General features: G+C 46.3%; 2 protein-coding genes across 3 annotated transcripts; one reads left to right on the top strand and one right to left on the bottom strand.

Annotated features, from left to right (window-relative positions):
- Positions 1-556: 556 nt before the first annotated feature.
- Positions 557-16,877, bottom strand: MTHFSD (methenyltetrahydrofolate synthetase domain containing). Of its 2 annotated transcripts, XM_061477327.1 has the most exons (9): positions 16,807-16,877; positions 16,525-16,628; positions 14,782-14,895; positions 14,053-14,166; positions 11,897-11,987; positions 10,890-11,002; positions 10,555-10,680; positions 1,585-1,795; positions 557-1,182 (listed from the first exon to the last, which is right to left on the bottom strand). In XM_061477327.1, the coding sequence occupies exons 1-9, from the start codon at positions 16,832-16,834 to the stop codon at positions 1,178-1,180; spliced, it is 906 nt and encodes a 301-aa protein (XP_061333311.1). In that variant the 5' UTR covers positions 16,835-16,877; the 3' UTR covers positions 557-1,177. The 2 variants fall into 2 exon arrangements, with proteins under 2 accessions (XP_061333311.1, XP_061333310.1); XM_061477326.1 differs by having other exon boundaries at positions 557-1,795.
- A 5,787-nt stretch (positions 16,878-22,664) lies between these two features.
- On the top strand, positions 22,665-25,635 carry FOXC2 (forkhead box C2). Its single transcript, XM_061477341.1, has one exon. The coding sequence runs from the start codon at positions 23,206-23,208 to the stop codon at positions 24,697-24,699; it is 1,494 nt and encodes a 497-aa protein (XP_061333325.1). The 5' UTR covers positions 22,665-23,205; the 3' UTR covers positions 24,700-25,635.
- Positions 25,636-27,203: the final 1,568 nt, after the last annotated feature.

The raw sequence follows: 27,203 nt of genomic DNA on the forward strand, positions 1-27,203 counted from the left end.
GCTAAAAAAAAGTTTCCAGCTCATACTTAAAAAAATATCCCCTTTAGATGCTTACTTTGACTATGTGCCCAGAGTCAATGGCAAAAGTGCTTCTGTTTAGAAAGGATGGTTCGGCCAAAATTCAACTTGTTTTTCAGGAATAGGAAACCAAAGGGGAAAAAAAGTAGTAATAAAGGCCATACCAAATAAATCATCATTCTCCTTTACACCATAAGTGACTGTTCACATGCATGCAAATCTTACTGTTCAAGCTAGTACTGGATAGCCCTTTCACAAAGAGAAGTTGCCAGTGCTGCTGTCTGATGTTGTGGGTGCAGGAAGACCAGGCTGGTTGTGACACAGGCACAGCAGAACAGGATTTTCTACCGTCTCCAGCAACTTTTCAAACAACTCTGTATCAAACTACTCAGCCACAGGTTTTGACCATGGTCTGTCTGCTTTTCATTTCCACTACAATGATTAATATTTATGTCATTTCAGAGCCAATATAATCACACCATATTGTATTATCTGCATCCATAAAAAAGGTACCTGAAATGTTCTGGGGGAAAACAGAGGAGAAAACTGGTCTTCGCTTTCCCCTGCCAGACTGAAAATCGAAATACAAGATTTACAAAGGGCTGAATTAACAAAGCAAGCTGAGAATCTTCCACCTGGTGGTAACAGCTATTGTGGGAACTCAGTGTCTGAGCCAGTGTTTCCACGACATTCTTCAAGAGCATGAAAAAGGGCATTCTCTCCCCCCAGCCATTTTTATTAAAAATACACTGAAAACTTCCAACAGACAAAAGCTATTTGTAAGCAAAAGAATTGTAAGCCTTATGACAGATTTTCTGCAGCTGGCTTTCAAGCTCACAAGTACGCGTTTGCAGGTACAACCTTTAGCTGACAGAACATAACCACCTCACTATACATGGCCGCACACAGCTACCAAGGGGCAGTTTTTTGATCCAGGCCTCAAAAACGTACTAACCAAACAGCAAACCAACTCCCACACCCCCCAAAAAAAACCCAAAAACAAATTCACAGAGTGCAGGTACTTTGTGGATAATTGTTCAGAGAAATGGCACTTCTGTCATCTGTCTTGACAAATACACTTTACATATACAACTGCAGAAATGAGGCAGCTGTGAGATGCATGCCTCATTTGTTTGAAAAGCTGTCTCCACTTTGTTGTTTAGCCTGCAGAAAGCAGAGGAAATACTAATATTCTTGAAAACTTAGACTCGCTTCTCACAAAACAATGAAAACGCCTATTTTTTTCCCCCTCTATTCATATTCATTTCTGACTATTGATTTCTACTTGCCCTTTGCTTCTCTGATTTTTGGCCAGCTCAACTCGCAAAGGATAACCCCCGAGGCTCAAGCCTTTCAAAGAGGATACAGCACTCTCTGCGGTTGGTTTATCCTTGTAATCGAGAAAAGCCCTGTGCTGTGCTCCTTGCCAATTCAGTCGTAAAGGAGTTACATGGAATTCCCTCAAAGCACATTTCAGCTCGCTCACTCTTACACTGGGAGGTATGTTCCCCAGGTACACGGTAGTAATCCTGCCAGATCCGTCTAATCTGGGACTTAAAGAATCACCTTCAACACAGTGTTTTCCTATTTCAGCTGAGCCCATAGCAGCCTGCGGTCTTATATTTTCAGCCGTTGCCCTCTGATTTAATGCTGCTGTTTTTTTGGTATTTGCAAAGTCTGAATGTGCATCTTGGAGGGTCACATCCTTGCCAGCCAGCTTCTCCTTGTAGTGAAGACTCCTCAGGATGGGGATTTTTCCCAGCATCTCAGAGGTGACCTAAAAAGGAGGAAGACAGATACAATTATGAGATTTCTCACCTTCCAGAAAGAGACAACAACCATTAGCACCCATTTGCACCATAAAAAGAGGAACCTTATTATACTGCCACCATTCAGAGTGCCAGAGTATTCAAAATGTTACAAATTGCTGGCCTGATTCTGAAGTTCCTCCCTAAATACACACTGCAGGACAAAAATAAACATTAGTTACTCTTTAAGCAAGCAGCACAATGTAGATCCAGCAGGAAAATCAAAACCAAACTCAGAACTACTAGATTTTGACATTTATTTATCAGAGTGCTTTCAGATTTGCATTCTCATTGTTATCCCTTAATATTTGCTTTGACTGAGGGCCTGCGCTCCTGCTCTGGCAGAATCTTACATGCCCGTAATTCATGAAACCATCAGGCACTTTCATCCTACATATCTCCTTGTGCTCTTTTCCCCCAAAACAGGATATCCCGTAGGCTGGGTCACACAATAGGGAGGGACGATGGTGTGAAGTTTGCAGCTGGGGAGCGTGCCTTGTAGCGGGGCTCCTCTGAATGTGGGACCAGCTGGAGGCACGTTCTCTGGTTGCAGCACATCAACAGATCACAGCCTCCCTCTCCCTTTTGTCATCCAACTTCACGCACCACCCGCAGCTACTCATCAGATCTCACAACAGTCTGCTGGGTTGGGTCACGGAACAGAACGGAAGAGCACCCGGACCCAGACATTCTTCAAAACTGTGAATCTTCTACCAACTTCCATCCACTCCCAGTTCACAAGCAGCTTTTCTGGAAGGGCTCTTCCTCTCAACAGCTGAACCCTATCCATCTCAGGCATGAAATGCCCCAGGCTGCATTCACTGACTGGCAGGAAACACAGTGGCTCCCTGGCTAATGTGGTCTAGCTCTTGGCTTGCAAACTGCAGTTGGAAAGAGGAATAATTTGTACTTGGCTGCTGGAGAAGCAGAACATCCATCAACACAAGATCCAATTCTTAATTTTAGGGAACAAAACAGAACCCAGGGAAGTGACACCTGAGTAGCCCACACACTGAGCAAGCCACTCTAGCAGGGTACTGCACCCAAGCTTATGAGCCTCTATACTTCGCAGAAGGCTGCACTGGACTAGCACAAGCATATCCTGGCTAGAATACGCTTGCAGATCTCCCAGCTCAGATCTCCCTCATATCTCCGAGCCCCTCAATTCTTGGTTCTACAATTACAGTCAAAGTGAGTTTGATTGTCTGGCAGCATGTCATGGTTTAAACCCAGTCCGGTAACTCGTTCACTCACTGCCCCCTTCTTTCCCTCTCCCTACTCCCAGAAGGACCGAGAGGAGAATCAAAAAGAATGCAACTCCCATAGGTTGAGATAAGAACAGTTTAGTAACTAAGGTATAACACAAATCACTGGTGCTACCACCAATAATAACAATGATAAGGAAATAACAAGGGAAGAGAATACATCAGCTCACCACCAGCCGACCGATAACTCGCCCCCCCCAGCCCGACCAAGCTCTGACCGATACCTCCTCCAACCACGCAGTCTCTCAGCCCTTCCGGCTAACTCCCCATTACATCCTGGGCATGACGTGCTGTGGTATGGGATACCTCTTTGGCTAGCTTGGGTCAGGTGTCCCGTCTCTGCTTCCTCCTGGCTTCCCCTCCTCCCTGGCAGAGCATGAGGCTCACAAAGTCCTTGGCCAAACCAAAACATCAGTGTTATCAGCTCTGTTCCCAGGCCGAAAGTCAAAATACTGCACTGCACCAGCTACCAAGAAGGAGAAACATGACTGCTACTGCTGAACCCAGGACACAGCACCACATCAAGTCTAAAATTCACAGGTCTCCAGGGAGAGTAGCCCAGCTCTGAAGTGACTGGAGTAAAATCAAAGACAGGGTGGGGGCAACAGTAGGTTAAGGTAACAGGAAAGCCAGTCAACAAAAGTCTGTTATATATTCCCAGGGCTCCTCTTCTGAGGAGCAAATCAGCAAGTTTTATTTCAGGCTGAAACCAAATAAAATTATAATTTACATAAAGTCTGTCCAACCTGTTAATATAAAACAAAATAGCCCAATAGGACTATCCAGGATGAAAGAGGCCACCTCCACTCTGCCGCACTGCAGACCCAGAGTCAAGGTGTTTGGGATCATGCCGCTTAAACATGCAAGCTTTACAGCTGAGAACAACTTCTGAACAAATCTGGCCTGATCTGGTAGCCAGGATAGAGAAGCAAGGACTTCCTTTGGGGCTCCAGGAGCTCCTGTACTCTGAAAGGTACATGCCATTTTCAGATTTTGAAGAGTTATTGCTCTATGGATTTTTGGACTGATTTGATTTTCTCAGCCAAGAATTCAGACTGCTGTGTTTGATAGCAAACTCCCCTTCCTTGGGCAATACAACGTCAGTGGTTGAAACCATCTTACTTTGTTTTTACTGGCCAAAAATTGGGAATATTTGTTGTCCTCTGTCAAATTTCTATGTGTAATGCTAATTAAACCAAACAGGAAAAACATTTTTCTATTCTCATGCAGCTAATTACTCCTGGGTCCAAGGCACAACCTCAACCTCTTAACAGGTGTATGTACAGTTCCCTTCACCCTGAAATTAAAGTTGGTTCCCAAGGCATGGACTGGGTGTTCAGTTAGAAAGATCAATGCTACCAATGGCAAACCCTCACCACTTTGTAGATGAAGGGAACCAAAGAAAAAGGCACTGAGAGTATGATCCCTGGAACCCCCACTCTTTTAAGGACAAACCAAGGAAAGGATTCAGATAAGCCAGGGCTAGCATACTCTCTAAAAGATTTTGCCTGGCCAGGCTTCAACATGGCCTCTCCTCTCACTAGAACGACCAGTAATTTTTGGCATCTGACTGGAGCTCTTGGAGCTACTGTTTCAGGCTCCCTGCAAACTTGGGAAGATGTAGTTACAACAGCAGAAACGTCTTCATGAGGACTATGAACTGTTGTTTTCTATAAAAGCTGAAGCTCTGATCAAACACCACCAGGAAGTGAACCTATCAATACCTTAAATTCAGTCCCATGCAGATATAACAAAAAGTTGCCTTTACAGTACCAAACCAACAAAGGCAGATGATTTGGCACTTGGATTTGTTTTATAATAGAAAACTGTAAAAAACTGTAAAACCACCTACATCAGACAAGTTCTGACACTGGCAACTGACATCCTTCTGCCACAAAAGAAAGACAGAGGATTTACCTTAAGGGTTTGTTTCCTTGAGGTCCTACAGAATCTTTCAGCTGGGCCAAACCTCCTAAATACTTCCCTATTTTCCCCCACTTTTTTATTGAAGGAACAACAGAAACTCACTTTGGGATTCCAGAGTTTCAAATCAACAAACCAATTCACTACCTTTTTTGGGGTGCAGGGGGTGAGAGCCAAAAGGGCAAAGGGGGCAGTGGGTGGCAGAGGAGAAGAAAAAAGCTTCCTCTGCTCTGTTGCAAAATAGCAAACAAAAGAGCTCTGTGGTAGTACAATGTGTTGCTAATTATGATCATGCAAAAAGTTTCTTTTGTCTTTTGAGTTGTGGAGGATTGCAATGATTTATTTCCACGTGGAAACAGGCCAAAGATATTCCCCCTCTCCTTCAAACAAGCTGCACATTTCTTGGTTCTGTGCTGTCTGGTCACTCCTTCCTAGCCTGACCTACTGCTTTAGGCTAAGCCAGACTTGGGTTCTATCCCGGGTCTGCTTGACCCCGTTATGCAGATCTGGGCAAACCCAGTGGTAGAAGTTTCTTCCCCTGTTCCCCTCATCCCTAAAAAGTCAAGGCCAAACCATTTATTGATGTTTGTAAACTTTGTACTGAGTGTTGGGATTTAGCTAAATGATTGGCTTTGGCAGTGAAGCCAGCTGAAGAAGTTTCTTATTACTCCTTGACCACCAATTCCCAGGCCAGTTCCATACTTCAGCCCTCTGGGGTTGGCCAACAGAAGTGTTTGTGGGTCTGCACTATAAACTCAGTAACTGATGTGATTCAGGTTAAAAATAACTTCACCAAAAGCAATTCATCATTTAACAATCCTGCCTACTCTCTGCCATGGCTTGGGAGAGCCTTGGGGAAAGAGGACAGCAGGGTAGATGAATTCTTCTGACACACAAGGAGTGGGCTATGGGAAAGGAGCTGAGAAGGGAAACGTGGCCCCTTTCTGACAGAAACCTGAAGAAAACAGTCTTGGGTACTGAGTGCCAACACAAATCTCCCAACACTTAACCCCGAGCATCCACTCTTATGACACCTGGTTTGGTCCCAAAACAACGTAGTGGCAGATGGACTTCTGCAACTGCTCTGCTAGAACATCAAGGCTCTCTTCAGCCTCTGTTATTCCAGAACAGTGAATGTGGCCACTTTCAATATTTTGCTGGGCAAAATGAAAGATGTATTTGTCCTCTGACAGAATGAGCAATGCTGACCCCTGATATAGCACAGGCCAAGCCAAATACCACTTTGATTTCCCTGGCAGCAGAAGTGGTGCAGTTCTAATATATGGCACATGAGGGAAGGGCAGCTAGAGACTGGAGAGCATTCTAGGTCTGCTATTTAATTCTGCTTCGCACAGCTACTCATCTGCACACATCAACTGATGTAGGAACATGTAGCTCAAAATGGAGAGAGACGATGGTGCTGCATCCTTTGAGGAAGCCTGTGAACACAACAATCAATGTTTAGCAGATGCACCAGCCCCTCCAGGTATTTAGCTGGTAGGCAAAAGATGCCTGAAAAATTCATCTCTGCCCACCCAGAGGGGTCTCTGACCCAAGACCGTTCGTAACGGCTTTCAGGACAGAGTCTGCTTCTCGTGTTGTCTCTTTAATCAGTTGCTTGTTTAAATGAACACTGAGCTCACAGGGTTTTAAAGCACAGAGAAAGCCAAGACAGCTGGGATGGGCCAGCACAGTTTAACATTTTATCATTCATTTGCACAAAATGTCCAAATATGTGCACGCAATCCCAGGGCATATTTCTGGGAGCTGGCAGCCCATGAAGTCTGCTAGTGTCCCTCAGGAGAAACTTATGCAACCCACACTTGGAATCCATCAGCAAAAAACTGAATCTGTGGACTCTGTAGCAAGGGTCAGACTTGCAAAGGTGTTGAGATGTTTAACCATGCATGGAAGCATGCCCTGCTCATGCTATCCCTCCACAAAGCAAAGCCTTGGCTAAACTAACCACAATTTTCTTCTGATGACAACGCTATGTCCCTGCTAAAGGTTCTGTCAGCTTGAGTTTTGAGTGTGAATTTGAGCTTTAAAACAACATTATTTTACTTACCAAATATTCTATCACAGACCCGAATCAAAAGCTATTTGTTGTCAGATAGTTTCCATCTCTGTCACTGCACACTAAATTCTTTCAACTTCAGATGCAGGGATTCCCCCCAGTTCATTTTATTTTGGGAAAAAAAATAATTTTCCTACTTCCATAAAATTCTCAGCAGAAGAATGATTGAAAAAACAGAAGGAAATGCTTGCTAGAATATACTGTTTTTTCTACCAACTACTCTCATTTCCCTCTTCATGACCCCAAATATTTTAATTGGTCTGTATAGTTTCAATTTAAAATAAGCACAGCACAAATAACTCTGCAATTGTGACAATATAATATACAGTGTCATAGATAAAGATCATAGCTACCCATACAAAATACTAAATGAGAAGTAAGTTGCCTCATGAGTTCAGAGTTCCCAGAAACAATGGGTTAGATCTGCAAGATAGATGAAGCCAAATAACTCTCCACTGGCATCCAAATACAGTTTTCCAGAGTGTTCAGCTCTTAGCAGCTCTTGCTGTCCTCCAAAAGCACATACTGATTTCTCAAAACCCTGAACTGAGATGGAGAAAGCTTCCCCATACACACACTGCAGTACTACCTCTGTATTTAGAAGTGTTTCCAGAGTGCCTAGCACTGATACTGACAATGCTTCTTTGGTATTAATAATATTGTAGCTCCCGTATTTCCTTACAAATGCATTTCTGTTACAAAAATCACACCAAGTCATTCTCATCCTCCTGTCTGTAAAAACGTACAGCAAGAAACAGCTCAGTTGGAAATTCTGCACTGAGAAGAACTGAAAGAAGGCAACTGAGAGCAAGTGATGCCAATTACCCCAAGAAGCAAATCACTTACGCACAGAAGAAAACCTATTTACCCCTTCCCATATCTGACACTTTACTCCTTTCCTACATAGCACATAACAAACAAAACCATTCCAGGAAAATACAGTACCTCTTTGAGCACAGAAATCTAGCCTGGAGACATGCATTTTGTTAGCTGCATAAGTACTTTCTTACCTCTTTCCAGCTGAAAGCGGTGTGAGCATTAATGGCTATTTATCCTAACAGCTTCAGCAAAGCACATCCTTCAGCAGTATTTAGCTGTAATCCCATGTTTGCAAACACCTTTAATTTAAGCTCCTAAATCATTGTCTTGGCTTGATCCAGCCATGTTCCTGAATAACTTTTTTGCAATGTATTTTAGGCATCACAAATCTTAACAATAAAGTTTAGCTACCTTCTATTGACAAAACACCACAGTTAGAAGTGGGTTATTTATTTACCGACTACCTCTTGGTTCATTTAGTTTTGATCTGAGGCACAGGAATGCACCAGTAAAGCCAGGATTTGAAGGAGAAAAAGATGTAGAGACAAGGATGAGAAAAGGATGCAAAAGCAACCAGGAAACGTCAAAGGACAAACACTTAAATAGTCTGTACCAAATCCTGCATTTTTAACACCCGGTCGATTAACTAGACCTCCCACCTCCAAGACCCTCTGTGAAGAGTTGAACATAGGAGTTACCACCACAAGCACAAACAAACCATACACAAATACACAAGTTGTTCAGATCTCTGAGAGAGAATAATGCTATTTGCCACCTTCTTCATATAGACACAACACTTTGATCTTGTCCCAAAACTACAGAAACGCAAAGATTATTCCTGCTGAGGCTAGTATTCTCCAATATTATTAGCTAATCAACATACGCTCTGAAGAACAGCCAAAAGCTGCTTGATGTGTTAAATCAACATGTAAATACTCAAACAAAGGGTCCATAGTGTAACGTGCTCCCTTACCAGTGAAAGCTGTAGGATATTCAGTGAGAGCTCTGTTTCAGACAACATCACTAACATGGAGATTACTAGAGAAAAAGTTTCACCATCTCATGCAAACTGGCTGAAGTCAGTGTGGCACAAGCTTTAGCTATGACTCTATAAAACATCTCTTCTCAAGCCTTACAAAGAAGGATAAGGAGCTGTGGCAGACATTTCATTAGTTTATGAGACGTATATTATTATATTTCTTTTTCTCTGAAAAGCCAAGAAACGCAAAGGTAACATCAAATTTAATACATCACTTGCGTCTGACTGACCTTTCATGAGCAGCTAAAGTTTCACAGGAATTCAACAGCCCCTGCAAGGTTCCCCAGACCTTTAAAAAATGTCACTGCTAAAGGGAATGAGACAGAACAGAAAGAAAGGAAAAAAAAAAAAAAAGTGTTAGCAAGGCCACTTACTGAGACTGAAGTCTGACACTAAGGCAGTCAGCCTGTGATCAAAAGTATGTTGGCAAGATGGATGGAGCACAAGGGGCAGGCCTTCAGAACAATTACATTCAATAATATCCTAAAAAAATTAGTATTCAAAAATAATTCAATGGAAAAAATGCACTGGTACAGACAGACCTTTTATTTATTTATTTATAACCTCAAATCCTCAACCACAAGCAGGGTAAAACACTCTCCCACTATAGGAACAAAAATAGTACTGGCTAGAATTGTTTGTTGTAGATACATTACCTTAACAAATTAAGTCTTTTTGCTGTTTGGCACATGCTTAACAAATAACTCTTCATTTCCCTAGAAGTATTCACTAATAATTCCTCAGTGGTTTCTGCAAGACATTGGTACACTGTTCCTCATTTCGGTGTTCCTACTGTTACTCAGTCACGCAGGATTGCGTCTGATCCCTAACTGGTTGATTTTAGGAATGAAAATCTAATGACAAAGAAAGAATTTTCCCAGCATGAACTTCCAGTAAAACAGTTCACTAAATGCTCTTCTGAAACCATTTGTGAAGCTATGAAAAGTTTCTGACAATCTGAAGCATGGGTGGAGGGAAAGTCCAAACCCATAAAAAATAGTTATCAATAAATAATGACTTAAAGTAGTATAAACTCTATAGATATAGTCATCCACCTGAAAACAAACTCCAGCCACAAACTTAATCTATTGTTTGAAAGTTAATCTGCTACGTAAACAGCAGTGTACCAGCCACCAAGGTCCTTTCCTTTCACAACCAGAGCACCACATACTCTACTACTCCTACGCAGCCTAAAGCAATGAAGTTCTCATAGGTACAGGCTCCAGAAAATGAATAGAGCCAACCTAAACGAGCACTGAGTAAAACATAAGGTGAAGAAGCCCCTCAGCTTACACTGACTATTATACTACAAACAACTACAAGAAACAAAGTCAGCCTTAAAAATTCACAATGTTTCCACTTACTCTCAACCCATAGTCCTTCTGGAACAGCAACCTGGGCTTCAGTAATGTATTTCTCCTCCTCACAATTACCACTTAAAAATCACTGAACACAGATGCTGCTGTTTTGTTTCATTTAACCATCTAACACATTTACTCCTTTTCCAAGTATTTCTAACACAAGAAATGCATTTATATGTAAAAATGAGGGAGTGATCAACAGAATGTTGATACCACTACGCCACCATTAGCAGAAGTAACTTGCCTTATGCCATATTATTCCCTGAGGCTTTGGTCGTTTGCAATTGGTTTTGATAGTTCTTGTTGGAGTGAGTATATAATCCACAGTTAAATCATGATCACCAAGAAGTTCTTCTGCTATGTCGACCACCTACATGGAAGAAGAAATCTGTTAAGCAGGTAAAACGAATTAAAATTGCACACCATCCCTGATGTCTTGCAGCATAGGAAAATCTGCCAGTGATGGTGGAAACAAAGTAAAAATGTCACACCAACACCATGCTAAGTCTCTTCTCCAGACAAACCATTCACTCTCACATAGTTCTGAATCACCACTAAAGAGGGGATATTTTAACTTACCTGACAGTCATGCACAATAGTAACTACAGGTGTATCCTCCTGCACCGCACCCATTGACACCATCATCGCATACTCCATGTCTGCATAACCTTCCCCTTTTCCAATTCTCCAGCCTAAAATACACAAAAGTAAACAGTGATAGTAAGTGCAGGAACAGCAGAGTGGAAAGGTGGGCTGCTGTCAAAAGCATGCAATTAAACTAAGCAGCCTGCAACAGATAAACCAAGCACAGAGTTGTAATTCAAGAAAAAAAAAACCACATCAGTGTCTCTCATAGAATGCAGCTTTCCTTGTAATCAGCACTGAAATGAAAACATTAGTTTCAATGAACTCCTAAAGGAGCCCAGGAGCCTCCAATTCAGAATAAACCGCATTTAGACCAATTCAGTTAATGCAGAATCCTGTTTACCCATTGTAATTAGAACCCTCTACTCACGTCAAACATAGGTTAACTTTACATGGGTAAAGAGGAACCCCAGCTCACATACAAAAACCATGTTAGCTTTAGGCAATGGATAAAGAATGGATAAATCGGTGGAAAATTATTCACCACCAGCAGGTCTTCAAAATACTGGAAAATGCAAAATCTGATCCCCAAATTGGTACTGAATCAGCAGTAACACATGTGCTTTCACACGCCCTTGCAAGCAGAGCAGATCCTCTGAACAGGGAGCCCTTTCTGATTCTTAGAAAAAAATAAAATGAAACAAAAATTGACTGCTGAATAGTTCTACTGAAGGCCAATACACTGTCACTCACACTCTAAACCACATTGCTGTCTGCCCACCAAGCTGTACCAGCACTATCGTGAAGCAGGCATCAATTCTTCCTGGTTGAACTGGGATCAGTGACTTGTCACACAGAACAGACAGAACTCAAAGACTGTAATTCAGTTCCAAAGACATGTTTGGGTCTGCCAAAAGGAACATGTAGTGCAGCCTACTGAGACTGTGAATCGTGACTTAGGACCCTCCTCCTGAAAAGCTCCTGACAAGGCTTTAGCTTACCTTTTTCAGAGACAGCCACTGATCCTACAACAACCAAGTCCACTTGTGCTTTCCCCTCAAGACCTACAGGCACACTGTATTCTTTTACACCCTGCAAGAATAACATAATATTAGGTTTGCAGAGTGCAGTCTTTCAACCAGTGAGGCAGAAATCCAGAGTATTTTGATAAATCCAAGTAACTCCCCACATTTCAAAGTGTTTCTTCCATGTATAGCCAAGCTGCATCTGTCTGGAAAGTTATCCTCTAGGGAATCCTAGAATAGATTCCCTACCACAGTGACAAGAATTTTGGCACACTTCAAGAAGGCCTGAGGGAGGTGGGCACTTTTTAAAGCAAGGTTATTTAGGATCGAAGTCTTGTATTTTGAAAGCCTTTACTGGACATTAATTTCTAAAAATTAGGGCAAATGACATTTCCTACCCTATTACTACTACCAGCTCAAAGTCCTAATATTCATGCCCATGAGGAATAACAGAGCACTACACATTCATTAATTCTCACATACAAATCACAAAGTTAGTTTACGCACAGGCAGCTACAGCATAAAGATGTTAAGCTGTTCGCCAGAAGTCACAACCAGGTACCCAAGCTGGATTACACTCCACACTGCAGCTGCTGTACTGCCAGTTTCCCTATACCTGCATCTTTAAAAGCACCTTCCATATCTGCCTACGTGTTCCCTGAGAATACATTCTTCAACACTTTGCTGCGTGATCATCATCTGGGATGTGCCACTGCCAAGCTAAGCCATCTTTACCCAAACTTTTTACCAGAGATGCTAATGAACAGAAAAACACAGAAGAGAAGCAGAAAGAAAAAAACCTACATTCCTGCCTTTCTTTTTTCCTCCCCCTCTCTCCCTGCTCCCACCCCTCTTCAGGCTCCTTTCTAAAGAATACGTCCTAACGAAATTCTGTTGAGAGCTGCAGAAATTAAAATCTGGCTTTTACTTGGGATTTCCACGATCAGAGGTTTAGAACTTTTAAAAAGGTATCTTCTGATCCATTCACTCTTAATATATGTGTACAGTGTAATGTAAATCCTCCTCGAACCAATGCGACTTTGTGCTAAATTAATCCTCACAGTAAAAAAGCCAAATTTTCTCTGTAGAGAACACCCCGCCCTCCCCCAAATATCAGTAATTTGTGACCATCAGTAACAATACTCATTATCCACTTTGCAGGAGTGTGGTAAGAATTGTTTCCACAGTGCTTTGTAAATACAAACTGCTAATAGCATTTATTTGTTAGTACTTTTGGTTGGGGGGAAAAACAGACACATGGTGGTAAGATCACAGGTCAGATACAAGGCTCGAAGCAGGTCAAGAGAATGGTCTCTTTCAAAAGTGCTCTTCAATACCGAGAAGCTTAATTAGTTAACGACTTTAGTGGAACTTCCAACAAAGAAAGTCACCACTAATTGCCATTCATTTACAACCCTCGGTTATAAACAGGATTACTGTAGAACTCTATTGCCTTTAGCAGGAGATAAAGAACAAAATAAACCCACGTAGCTTTTCTAGTCATTCTGCAGAATTTACATTTTCATATAAAATAAAAGTGCAAAAAATACCACACGGGTTTCTCTGCCGAATAGCTTTAGCTGTACAGCACGATACTTGAACACAAGAGGGCAGCAACATACTACAATTCAAAAGAAAACCGGTAACGCATTTTTGTACCTGGGTTGATGCAAACGGCAGAATAAAAGTTTCCTTAAACTTAGGATTCTAAACGAATTGATCTTTCCTGTTTAGTAACACCTAATATTCTATTGACCAGATTATGCAAAAAAAAAAGCAAACACTGAAATATTCCTCATAGGGTTCACTAACTGAAAACTGCAGAATACGGGAGAGCTATTTATTATAAACCTAAAGAACTCACCTATTAAAGTTGCTCAATGTTCCAAAAAGCACTCAGAAAATATCAATACCATTCTTTTAATAAAATATAATGAAAATACTCAATTTCCTCATGATTTAACTACCAACAAAAAGATTATTAATGGTGGGTATGTACCTAAAAACCAGGAATAACACTCTAGCAGAACAATATGTCACATAGCACCTGGTTTTCCAACTTTTAGTTGGACTATCATGACACAATGCTCCTCCACCACTTAATTCAGACCTCCCCCATTCTTCATTCTTACTTGAGATGTAGCACATATTCGCAGGATCTCCTTAGTTGCACCTAGAGGTGGAACAATCTTATTGAACAGTCCACTTCTCAGACGTGGCATGGGAACCAACAAAGTCTTCCTTGCCTGTGTAACAAAAGTTCTCACATTAAAAGGAACTGGGCTCATTTTACACTAAAGAAATATTTTTATTGTCCTTTAGGTCTCCATGTTGTTTATCTCATTTGCCATCGATTAGTTAGCACCGCTGATGGTGTAGTGCTTGTAGATGAATGCCCTCAAGTATGGCAAAATCCCAGGCAAGGTTTTATTTGAGAAACAGATGCCAAGACATGACGGTTGATGTAAAGAGCGTGACACACATGAATTACACGTATAAGCTGGTGAACACACACAGGTCTGAGGTAAGTCTGTCACACACTCATGTTGTGATAAACATAACACAATTTGAGGTAAGGCTACCTTACATGTTTCGGGGAATAAGATGGATGCAAACATGTAAACCGTCATGCTTACAATGACAGGGAAACTGCTATTGCTCTGCAGAAAGATACTAATTTCCCCAAACTCTACCTGCAGCTTTGCCATTTGCCAAAAAAAAGGCAAAAACATCCTTCCATGAACACCTTCATGAGGCTAAGGACTAGTAAAACTCCCACCCGAGAAATTGCAGTGCTTGGCCATGAGATGTCACCAAGCACAGCAGTCCCACTCTCCTCAGGGGTGCAACAGTGCTGTTACCTGCAGTGCAGCTAGCCGAACACCTTCGAGAGGTTTGTCAGGATCTACTTTAATCTCACGTGCTCTGATGAATATATCCAGCTCTCTAATAGAGCAGCAAGCCTGGTGAGACCCCTGCGTGAAGAGAGGAATCGAGAGAGAACATATTCACTTACTTCTAGTGTTAGAAAGCGAGCGTTCTTCTGGGGAGCATCAGGATTTATTTTTACAGTCCTGGCAGCTTTGAACTCCTGTAAACCCAGAAGCCTTGTTGCAGCATGCGAGGCACCCTATTTTCATAAGATATCAGCACATCACCAAGGAGTTAACAGCAGAGATGAGCATTTTACACTCTTTCATCCTACAGAGAAATGGATTTCTCCAGATTTTTAACTATGAGGGACATACTGTTAATTTTGTGATGTTTTCTATGAGAAACTGTCACATACCAACAGACGCTGAGCACTTGGCTAGTATCTTGCAGACCTCAGAAAGACAGGATCCAAGTGAGTCACTTTGCCCAATTCCACCTATACTCATGCCTAACTGACAGCTGGAGACTTTTTTAATCAATGAATGCAAACAGATTCCTTTAAACACACACCAAAATTCTTTCAGATGACGATTTTCTGGACAAGGCTGCCTGTGTTTTACAGACACTATATTCACCTTCCACTAGACCAGACTGCTCCAAGCCCTGTCCAACCTGGCCTTGAACACTGCCAGGGATGGGGCAGCCACAGCTTCTCTGGGCACCCTGTGCCAGGGCCTCACCACCATCACAGGGAAGAACTTCTTCCTTATATCTAATCTAAACCTGCCTTCTTTCAGTTACAGAACTCAGAAGACTCATTTCTTAGCTGAGTAAGGTGCTGAAGCTTAACGGAGCACACATTCCTCTTGCAACTTAAGCTGACATGCCCTTGCTTTAGGGTGTGATAAAGCCTCAGACTTTCTCCAACTGCTTCAGCACCTACCTGACCTTAATGCCAAACTAAGGCAGAATGCTTCTGCCAGTCCCTTGGGCAAAAGCAGAGCCCATGTCATCACGTTCTCCTAAAACACCCAACATCCACCCCCAAAATGCTGATTTGGTCATCGTTTCTTCAATACATGGCAGATAGGTAGCTGCACACTCTAAGCCTGATTTAAAACAGGCAGACAGTGAAGCAGTGGCCTGAGTAAATGAATACTTTTTTAAAGTCTTCTTCTTTCTCTCCTTCCAAATCTCCCCCTCCCAGCCATCAAACTGGGGACACAATGAAGCCAGAGGAAGGATTCTCCCACCACTGTCCAGCAACACTTTGCCAGTAATACCTTGAACACCATTCACATTTTAGCAGCATAGTGTTCCCAGGCTAAGCTCTACAAGGTGGGGGACTTCAGCTTTCCATCCCAACGCACCCACTGAAGGCCCTGGGGAGTGAAATCAGTTCAGAATGCCTCGGTTCCCCCATCCATAAATATATTTATTGTGTTTACAAGGCGTTTTTGTACCCACTGATTAAACACAGCACACCACCTGCCATGTATTGTCACGTACAGACCCCTGTATTTCTTTACTCGCTGTTAAGTGAGTTTGCACGCTGTTTTTCGGAGCTCTGCCACCACAGCCACAGACCAACGGCACACCCCGCAAGAACACGTAGTTCACAGCTACCTGCTCACGCAGGGGGGAGCTTCCAGAGCTCGGCGGGGCCCGGAGCTTTGGAGGGAGAAAGCAGAACGGAGCGGCCCAGACCCGCCACAGGCGGGCCGCCGTACCTTGAAGTTAGGGATGCGGCGGTGCACCGGCCGCGGGAAATCGGCCAGGCCGCTGGCCTCCAGGTAGTCCCACACCTTCTGCCGGATGTCGCCTTTGGAGGCACCTGCGGGAAGGCAGAGCTGAGCCCGCTGCCGGGCGCCTAAAGGGGGAGCCCCGCCACCGCCGCCGGGCCGCTCCCACCCTTCCCCTTGGTCCTTCCCTTAGGCCAACGGTCGCCCCCAGGAGCCGCGCGGTGACGTAACCCGCCGCGCGGTGACGTCACCCGCCGCGCCGCCGCTCACCCGCGCGCAGCTGCACCCCCCCCTCCATGGCGGCGGCGGCGCTACCGGAGGCAGCGGAGGGAGGAGGAGGAGGAGGAGGAGGAGGAGGGAGGAGGAAGAACCTCCGCCGTGTGCACCCGCCCCTCGCACGCGGATACGGTGGCGGCGGTGGGTCAAACGAGCTCGAAGGCGAAATGGTGGCGTTAACGGCGTTGCCGGGGTTGGGAATGATCTTTGCGATCGAGTCCGGCCGTTCCCTCCGCGCTGCCACAGCTAAACCTTGTCACTGAGAGCTTCATCGACGCGTTTGTGAGCGCTTCCACCGCTGTCCTGCCTGTGCCAATGCCTGAGCACCCTCTCAGTGAAGAAATTGTTCCTAATACCCAGTCTAAACCTCCCCTGGCGCAGCTTGAGGCCGTTCCCCGTTGTCCCATCGCTTGTTACTTAGGAGAAGAGACCCTTTTCCTTGTTAAACCTCAGCCTGTGACACGGTGGGATGGGGATGGCTGTGCTGGCCATCTGGATGGGGTGAGCCCCCACGAGAGCCCCCTTTTACAGTATAAAGGCTATGGGGTACCCTTGGCCTAACGGCGAGCCCTTTCCTCAGGTGTCAGGCCTGCTGTGAATGGGGTGTGCTGAGAAGTGTTGCCTCACACAACGTGTGTGCTTGGAACAGTCTCAGCTCCCTTCTCGGGGTGTCTCTGGCTGCAGGTGGCTTCCCTGCTGTCAAGTGGTGCCCTGTAGCTGAGTGCCCCCAGTGTTACAGAACCAGAACCATATGGTTTGGGTTGAAGGGACCTTAGAGCTCATGCAGTTCCAGCCCCCTGCCATGGGCAGGGACACCTTCCACTAGAGCAGGATGCTCCAAGCCCCGTATTCTTTTCAATTGTGTGTTATAGCTGTGGGGGGGAAAAAAAGACCCATTTTTCATAACACAAACTCCCAAATAAATAATTTTTCCATTTAAAATTGGCTGGTCTCGAATAAAGCAATATCCAGCCTTTACGTGGGCTTCTGAGCCTGCCAGCTTCCAGAAAGTACATTTCTCACTTTCATTTAATAGGATGATAAATGATTTGTTTGAATGATTTATTATGTATAGAATTAACGTATTTAACAATTGCCTCAAGAAGAGGGAGAACATTGAGAATCCTGACATTCCTGAGCGGAGTGGGATGGAAGGGTCATGGGAACAATGAGACAGAGGTTTATTTTAAAGTGTGTCGGGAAGGAGATGGAGGGGGGGAGAAATTGCTTTTGAATTTGGTTTCTAATCTACTTGGCTTGGATGCTACTGATACATATCCACCGTCAGAGCTGACTGTTGCTCTGCCAACCAAAAAGCGGAACAAATTCGGATGCTCTCCCCTGAATAGTTGCAGATGTAGCTGGGCAGATGCAAACGCCTTTTCTCTCTGCGGCTGCTGCTGGTTGCTGAACTACTTTCTTTCTGTTTCACAGTGCAAATCAAAGGCCAGGACTCCGCTGGGCTCAGGAGTCTTTCCCCTTCCAACTATGTGTGTTTGTCAAACTCAGATTAATATCAGTATATTGGGCTGAATGCTGCAGAGCAGCTGCGCTGAGCCTGAGGCTTCACCTTTCCACCCAAGTCCCTTGTAAGCATTCAAAGAAAGTACTTAGAGCCCCTGTTCTGCAACGGGGTGCATTTAGGAAGAGCCTTTTCACTACCTCGGAGTGCTGCTGGAGCCAGTGGGAATCCATCCAGGCATAATAGACCACCCATGTGGAGCTGGGCCTAAATGTTTGAAGCTCATTCCTCCACTTCCTACTCACGGAAAACTCCCAGCGACTTTGATATCTCTGTGGGGAGTTTGGGATCGGGCCTTTGGTGAGCAATTTACAACCTCTCTCTAATTCAGCATTGCAATTTGCACTCCTATGCTGCGAGTGCCAGCCCTGTGCGCCTGTTCGCCGTCACCCAAAATCGCCACACTGCAGCTCGTGGGACCTGTTTCCACCCCATCGCACTCTCTTTCTCCCCTTTGAGGAAGGGAGTGAAGTAGCAACAGTGCTGTTAATTAATACACTAACAATTGAGGGGCGTTCAGATCCTACCAGACCACCTACATCTCCTTCCAACCTCCATGCAAGATGCTCGGTAAAGCTGTTTCTCACATGGATTTGCCTTCCAAAAAAAAATGAGGGCCTGAGCCGGTTTTCTACAAGCCAGGATAATTTGCCCTGAGCAAATGAGGAGTTTGGTAATAGATGACGGCTTTTCTGCTGGTTCAGTTCTCGGCTTTGATTCTACAGGTCTTAAATTTGCTCCAAATTACTTTTCCAGGGTCTCTTATATCACTCAGGCTTTAGCATTACTTCTAATATCCTGATGTAGCTTGTACAGATGCCATGGGAAAGCCTCTCTTTTCAGTGGGAAGCAGGCAGGGCTACAGCATCCATATAATGGAATTACTTTATTGGAAGTACCTGCATCACTTCTAACATCCATTTTACCAAACTGAATAAAATACTCAACTGAAAGAGGCTGAAAAAGATCTTGAGCTTTCATACAAAAGACAAAATGCGGCACTTGTGCGAAACACCCATAATTTGTGAAAACACCTAGAAAAAGGGAGTGCCACGTCAATACAAACCCTGTGAACAATGCAGAAAGGAACTCCTTGTGCTGCAGGAATAATTTCTCTGACACGCAGGCTGAACACACCAGGGCAGCCATGAAAAACAAGCGAAACACAACCAAACAGGAGCGCTAAGCTGGTGATAGCGCTCTGCTTTGGTTTCAGTACTAAAAATCAAAAATAGGCTACAAGTTTTGAAGGCAACGGTTATTAATGATGCATTCATTCATAAAGCATATTAGCTGGGTACTAGAAACTAGGCTTTCAACCACTGTGAAGTGGGTTTCCGTGTGTGAATAAACAATGTACAAGCGAATTCATGTGCAAAGAAAATAACCCGACAAAGGAGGCACCTTTGGGCAGGTGGGCCAGGCCCAGGCTGACCTGTCAGGACATTGCCTTCTGCTGGAAAATAGGAGTGGGCTTTGGGTCAGCCGCTGAAGCCAGTGTGGGTGCACTCCCTGTGGATGGTCACCAGTGCAAATGCAAAGAAAGCGGCGTGAATTTGAGGGTCTTAGATGCACTGATGGCTACAGTATCAGCTACAGACATAGCTGTTCCTTTCCTTCCTTCCTTTCTTCCTTTGTCTTTCTTTCTTCCTTTCTCTTTCCTTCTTTCTTTCTTTCATTTTCTCTCTGCTTTAATCTTTCTCTCCCTATCCTTGCTCCTTTCCTCCCGACCTCTGCCGCTTTCACTCTTTCCTTCTCTTGCTCCCATTCTCCATTCCTTTCTCACACACTTTTTGCGCTGTTTCTCGCCTGCACTCTCTATCACTCTGCCTTTCTTTGCGCCTCTCCCATCCCACTGTCTCTTTCTCCTCTCGCTTCCGTTCTCTCCATCTCTCCTCTCTTGTCTCCCGTGTCTCCTCTCCTCCTTCCACACACCGTGGCCCGGAGCGGGCAACCGGTGCCAGTACCGCGCCGGTGGGGCAGTGCAACCCTCCCAGTGTCCCCTGGAGGGCAGCACCCACCGCGACGAGCCCCGGGGCGGGCAGGTGAGCGCAGCGCTCTCCGCCGCACCGGCCGCCGGCACGGCCGCGGGGCCCGGGGAACCGCCGCGTGGAGAGCCCGGGGAGGGGAAGGGTCCATGCTCCTGCCCTCGATGCTCACCAGAGGCTGATAAAGGCTGCGGTGGGACATCGCTGCCTGCCCGGGCTCCACCGTTCCGGTAAAGCGGGCGAGCGCGGCTCCCCGCGGAGGACGGGCGGAGGAACCCACGGTGCTGGAGGGACCCCGGTTTCCGCGGTCCCTTTTCGGGTGCTGGCTATTTTCACAAACAGGGTGTTCTTTTCGTTCCTGCTACCCACACTGCTGGCTCTCCCCGCCGCGGAGCTCGGCCCGGTGAGGATCCTGGCCTCGGCGAGCAGAGACCGGCCGCTGCCGCTGGATTTTCTGTAGAAACTCATCTCGGTTAAAGCTTCCAGCTAAGCATAAATGAGATTCCGTCCAGGGTACTTCTCCCGAGCGCACCGGACTGCGGGAAGGGGCAGCACTGGGACGGCGAGAGGCTGTCTCGGGTCAAGCTTTTGCACTGAAAAAGAAATACTGCATTTAAAAAGTTATATTGTTTAAAAAATCCGTATATGCGCGCTCAGATAACCACCTAGCTTTTACCAGAAATACGTTTTCTTTGAAAACAGAAGGTAAAAATGGGAAGTCGTTTTCAAATTATTCGAGAAATAATAATAATATATACATGCTTTCTCGTTGCTCCTACATGAAAAGCATCAGCAGATCTCGCAGAATTCACTATTTGTTTTCATTAAAAAAAAAAGAAAATAAATCACCCGGACGTTTGCTCTGTTGGTGAAACCGTCCCAGAACGTTTCCATTTATTTCCATCAAAATTAAATCGCGGTTTCGAAGCGTCCGGCGAAACTTTCCTATTCGTTTTTCCATCACAGATCGGTTTTAACAGTACCTCCTTGCAGAGGAGCTCCCTTTAATTTTGTAATTTTTTTTTGTTGTTCCCCGCTATCGCGTAAAATCGTTTCCTTTCTTATTAAGAAAATCTCCGGTAATTAGCAGCACCGCCGGGTTCCCACGGCCGGACCCTTCCTACCGGCAGCCAGCGACAATCCCGATCTGACTTTGGGGGTAAAGAAAAGAATATAAAATAATAAAACCACCCTTTGTTTAAAGCCTTCCGAAGCCACACAAATTGCAAGGAGGGAAAGGCAGAATTACAGTGTAGGAAACCCAAAGATCACCGCTTGGAAACCCGAGCGGAGGCGGCCGGGCTCGGAGAGGCTGCGGGAAGGAGCCCTGCCGGCATGACAGCTGATTAATTTTAACCTTATCTTGGTTGCCTCTGGCTCGAATCGATTTTGCGGTGACTATTTGTATTGTATTATTATTATTTTAATTTTATTCATTTTTCCCGAGTGGGGAATTCACTGTTTCCCACAGTTATTTCTTCGTCGGGAAGATCCGCGCTTCTCCCGGCTGGGACAGTGCAGCTCGTAGCAGTTTTCCCACTATCTGAGTTTACAGTTGGTCACCGAGCGTCCCTAATTGTCCCTCTCTAATTGCCCCTAATGAAATCGTTAAGGAATAGGCGTAGGGGCGGGTTTCACAGCCACGGGAAAATTCGCTTAAGTAGCCAGAACGAAAGAAAAAACCCGCCGCTTAAATGCACTCACTGTTTTATTTTTAATTATTATTATTAATAATAAAATGTCCCCAAAGAGGCAGAGGAACCCCTCATCCCCAGTTCCGACGGTGCCACGGGGGCGAAGCGGCACTCGCCATCGGGCGAAGAACGTGGGGACAGGACCAGGTGTCCCTCCGGCCTTTTTCACTTCCATCGATTAAAACCTGGACTTGCCCACCCCGGAGAGCACCGTTCTGTCGGCGAGATGAGCGCAGTGTCGCGACTCCCGCGACATCAACCTGACACCAAAAATCTCGGCTTTTGTGGGGATCTCATAGGAAGGCGCCGCGGGCCAGCGGGACCCCAGGGCAGAGCCGTTTGTCTCATTTTGGGGCCAAAACGCTGAAATTGCGGAACGGAGGGAGGGTGATCCCGCTTCTGATGTGTGAGTACGGGCGTTTAGAACGGGGTGAGGCGGCGTGTGTGTGTGTGTGTGTGTGTGTGTGTGTGTGTGTGTGTGTGTGTGTGTGTGGCTTGTAGCCTGCGCCGTGATGCTCGCCAACGCCACCGCATCCCCGGCCGCCGCCACCGCTTCCCATTGGTTGAGGCGGCGGGGGCGCTCTCTCCCATTGGCTGGCGGTGGCGGCGGGGGGCGGGGCCAGCGGGGAGTAAAAGCGCGTCGGCAGCGCGGGGAGAGTTTTGAAGCTCCGCAGCGCGGCCGAGGAGCTCCGCGCCCCCCGCGCATCCTGCGCACCCGCGCACCCGCGCACGGAGCCGGCGGGGCACGCGGGCTGCGCAAGACCCCGGGCGGTTGCTGTGACAAGGGCTGCTTTTCCGCAAGACTGATTTTTCTTGCTTTTTTTCTCCCCCCCCTCCCTTTTTTTTTTTTTTAAATTATATATATATATTTAACAATCCCGTTTTCCTGCGAGAACAGCCCTCCCGCTCCGCAGCAGCGCCCGCAGCGGGTCACAGGTGTGTAGGCAGGAATCACAGCCATAACGAAAGTGGGAAGAGGCCGGCAGAACCCACCCGGCCCCGGCGACCCGAAGGATGCTGCCGAGGTGCCGCTGCTAGAGGACACACTGGGACTCAGCTCGCCTCTGAGACTCGCTCTGCCCCGCTTTCGCCCTCTCCCTTCTCCGCAGAGCGGTCCCGGACGGGGGTGAGGCCCTTCCACCCTCCTCCTCTTCCTCTTCTCCTCCCTGGCCGCGGGAAGCCCCTCTCCATGATGCAGGCTCGCTACTCCGTTTCGGACCCCAACGCTTTGGGAGTGGTGCCGTATTTAAGCGAACAGAACTACTACCGGACGGCGGGGACGTACGGCGGGATGGGGAACCCCATGAGCGTGTACCCGGGCCCCGCCGAGCAGTACGCGGCGGGCATGGGGCGCTCCTACGGCCCCTATCACCCCCACCAGCCCACCGCCCCCAAAGACTTGGTGAAGCCGCCCTACAGCTACATCGCTCTCATCACCATGGCCATCCAGAACGCCCCCGACAAGAAGATCACGCTCAATGGGATTTACCAGTTCATCATGGACCGCTTCCCTTTCTACCGAGAGAACAAGCAGGGCTGGCAGAACAGCATCCGCCACAACCTGTCCCTCAACGAGTGCTTCGTCAAGGTACCCCGCGACGACAAGAAGCCGGGTAAGGGCAGCTACTGGACCCTGGACCCCGATTCCTACAACATGTTCGAAAACGGCAGCTTCCTGCGCCGCAGGAGACGCTTCAAGAAGAAGGATGTCTCCAAGGAGAAAGAGGAGGCCCGGGAACGGCTGCTGAAGGAGCAGTCTAAGCCCCCCGGGCTGGCCGGCGCCGACCTCCCGAAGGAAGCTTCCTCTTCCTCCTCTTCCTCCTCCTCCTCCTCCGCCTCGGCGCCGGCTTCCGAGAAGAAGGTGGTGATCAAGAGCGAGACGGCGTCTCCCGAGCTGCCGGTGATCACCAAAGTGGAGACGCTGAGCCCGGCCAGCGGCGGGGGGCTGCGGGACAGTCCCCGCAGCGCCGGCTCCCCCCCCGCCGCTGCTTCCCCGGGTGCCGCGCTGCCCGAGCATCACCCTGGCAGCACCGGGCTGCCGGGCTTCACTGTGGAGAGCATCATGACCCTGAGGACTTCCCCGGCGGGGGACCTCGGCCCGGTGAGTGCCGCCCCAGGCCGGGCGGGCACCGCTCTGCCGCTGGGCTACCCACCGGGGCAGCCGTCGGGGTACGGCGCGGCGTGCAGCCAGGCCGCGGACACTAGTGGGAGCTACCACTGCAGCGTGCGCGCTATGAGCCTCTACAGCGGGGAGAGGCCGGGCCACATGTGCGTGCCCCCCGCAGCGCTGGAGGATGGCCTGGCAGAGCACCCTCCGGGTGCCCCATCTCCCCTCGGCACCCTCGGCCTGCCGGCGGGGCAAGAAGGGGCTCTGGGGACCGGGCATCCCCACGGTGGCGGCGGCGGCGGTGGGGGGACAGCGGGAGGGGGTCAGCCCCCTGCCTCCTGGTACCTCAACCATGGGGCTGAGCTGAGCCACCTGCCTGGGCACACGTTCGGCTCCCAGCAGCAGACGTTTCCCAACGTACGGGAAATGTTCACTTCGCACCGGCTGGGGATGGAGAGCGCCTCACTCAGCGACCACCAGGTGAGCAGCAACTCCGCCTGTCAGATCCCATACAGATCCGCGCCCTCCCTCTACCGCCACGCCGCCCCCTACTCCTACGACTGCACTAAGTACTGAGTAGCCGACACCCCCTCGCCTAGGGCCACCCGCCAGAAAGAAAAGTGAAAAAAAAATGATTACTATTAATAATAATAATAAAAAAAAAGGAGAAATAAAAATACACCGAAAACTTCAGAGGCAGGAAAAAAAAAATCAAAGAATAAAAATAAAATATGACATGGGGATCACAGTCTGTAGGTCACAAGCCCAATTTCGGGCCTTCTTATACTGCAGACAAGTAAATCCTGCTTGAAAAGGGGATATCTCCTAAAAAAAAATAAAAAAGTAAAAAAAGAATAAAAAAAGAATAATTCTATATATATATGTCTATCTAGAAGTGGCAAGATTTATATGCTAAACTATAGGGGATCTCAGAAAAAAATAAGTTATGGACCAATATCACAACGACCATTTATACTTTTTAAAAGGAGAAAAAAAAAAAAAAAGGAAGTATATAAATATATATATATAAATATATGTCCTGGGTATTTTTTAAGTTCTCTGTTGTGCTGTAAAAAGTGTGTGGATTTCTAATCAGGCTGATTTTCAGAGCCATTAATATAATATTTAAAGTTGAGTTCACTGGATTGCTTTTGTCTCGCCCAACAATTCCTAACTTCCAAATTAATGACAAGTGATTTCTTTTTTCGTCTGTGTACAATTATGCCATAGTTTCTTTGGGTTTAGAGCTGTTCTTTTCACAAGATGAGGAAATAATTTATTTTTTTTTTTGCTGGTGGATTCTCTTTTTTTTTTTTTGAAAGAAAAGAAAAAAGACAAAGTATCTGATACTTTTCTACTATTATTTACGATGTGTGATGTTTTGTATAATAGATTTCACCTTGACCATTCCTAAGGACTATTTGCTTTAACCTGCTTCAAAGTTCGTTTGTCTTATGTGGTCCTAATTGTTGTACTTACCTTAAAATAAATCCATGCTGGTTTTTTTTTTCTTCTCCAAGTCTGGCGCTTGTCTGTCTATATAAGTGTTTTTTTTTTTTTTTCCCCCATTTTTTTTTCTAATCTTCCCTCCACCTTCATGCAGAAAACGTGGCACTGGTTGTTTTTAACCCTAAGTCGTTTTCCCGGAGCCTTGAGGTTGATGATGGTTATTTCTTGGAGGAAAAAGCTTAGAGGTGGAATTTAGACCACTGCGGGGGGGGGGACGGGGACGGGGACGGGGACGGGAAGGGCAGGGGGGAAAACGAATAAGGCACCGCGGGGTGGGGGGGGGCTGGTCTGGTCCCCGTCTCCTCTCCATCCCAAACCGTTGGTCAGCTTGAAACTTAGGGAAGAAGTTTGGGGAGAAGAGAGGGGAGGAGGGGAAGGAAAGGGATCGCAGGGAAGAGGATTTCTGCTTCCTTTGCCTGTCCCTGCAGGCGCGGGCCTTGCGCGGTGCTTGGCGAGCCTCCGGCTCTTTCCTATGGCAAAAAAAAAAGGGAACAAATCCCATCCTTTCCAAGCATAATATAATAATCAAAAGCGAATCCTGAAAGGCTACAAATGGGTGAGGGTGACGAGAGCAATTGTTCAACGCGGACACATTGCAGAGTCGAAAACCAAGGCGAAACGTTCACTTCAGAATCGTTTTAAGGTTTTTAAATACTTTCCCGTCTAAAGGTTTGGCTGATTTTAACCTTCTCTTTATCTGCTTAAGCTCCTGTTCGCTATGCCGGGTCCTGACACATGTTCTGCCTTTCCCCCAGACCATCCTTTATCTGTTGAAGCAGCTTTAACCCGGCTCTGGGATGAGGGTAAAGCCTAGGGCAGGCTTGAGGAGGGTTCTTTGGGACTTCCCAAGTCCGGCTTGCTGGATCCCGGCTCTTTTCCCAGCGGCAGAGGCTCACCTATCCAACATTTACCGGGGACACTTCCCTGCCGTGTGTGTCCCCCCTCCCGCCGCCCCTCGCAGCCCTGGCAGCGTTTAGGAGCAGTCACACCAGTGGCAGGCTGCTCTAATCGATGATATAAATTGGTTTTGATCGGGTAAACTTCTCATGAGCTAGAAAGCTGGCAAAAAGCACTGGAACTCTCGATTTAAATGAGAAAAAATGTCCAAGCCTCACTTGATCTGTATTTTAAGGAACATTCTTGTAAAACTCGTGCCATTTTTCCTGGCTCTCAGAGAGTGGGTTTTATTTTATTTTTTTCTTTTCCTTTTTTTTTTTTAAATGCAACAGAATAGAAGTTATATTTTAAAGACAGAAAATACATGGAGTAAAGGGTAAAAGCAAAACACAGCAAAAGGGTAAAGAAATAAATAGAGTAAAGGGGTAAAAAGACAACAAATAGTGTAAAAGTGTAAAAATAAATATAGAAACAAAACTCAAACTAACAAAAAAAAAAAACCCAAACCAAAAACAAACCAGGAAGAATTCTTCCCCCAGTCCAGCCCCTTTTCCCCCTGGGAATGACTCAGATCAGGTGCTTGCTGTATGTTTATCCCACACGCTTTGAGAAATCCCGGGGTCACCACTGCTCCCATATCTTCCCACGCTGGGTAAGGATGCTGGGCCCACGGG

The sequence above is a fragment of the Pezoporus flaviventris genome, unplaced genomic scaffold, assembly GCF_033815535.1.
Source record: "Pezoporus flaviventris isolate CSIRO_AGI_PZ_B2104156 unplaced genomic scaffold, CSIRO_AGI_Pfla_v1 ptg000105l, whole genome shotgun sequence".
Classification (NCBI taxonomy): Eukaryota; Metazoa; Chordata; class Aves; order Psittaciformes; family Psittacidae; genus Pezoporus; species Pezoporus flaviventris.

Excerpts from the sequence above, each read along its gene's own strand:
- MTHFSD (XM_061477326.1), bottom strand. The coding sequence starts at position 16,834 with ATGGAGGGGGGGGTGCAGCTGCGCGCGG. Across the intron at positions 16,629-16,806 it reads GGGGGTGCAGCTGCGCGCGG|GTGCCTCCAAAGGCGACATC; the intron begins GTGAGCGGCGGC and ends GCCTTCCCGCAG. Across the intron at positions 11,003-11,896 it reads AGTGGCTGTCTCTGAAAAAG|GCTGGAGAATTGGAAAAGGG; the intron begins GTAAGCTAAAGC and ends TGTGTATTTTAG.
- FOXC2 (XM_061477341.1), top strand. The coding sequence starts at position 23,206 with ATGATGCAGGCTCGCTACTCCGTTTCGGACCCCAACGCTTTGGGAGTG.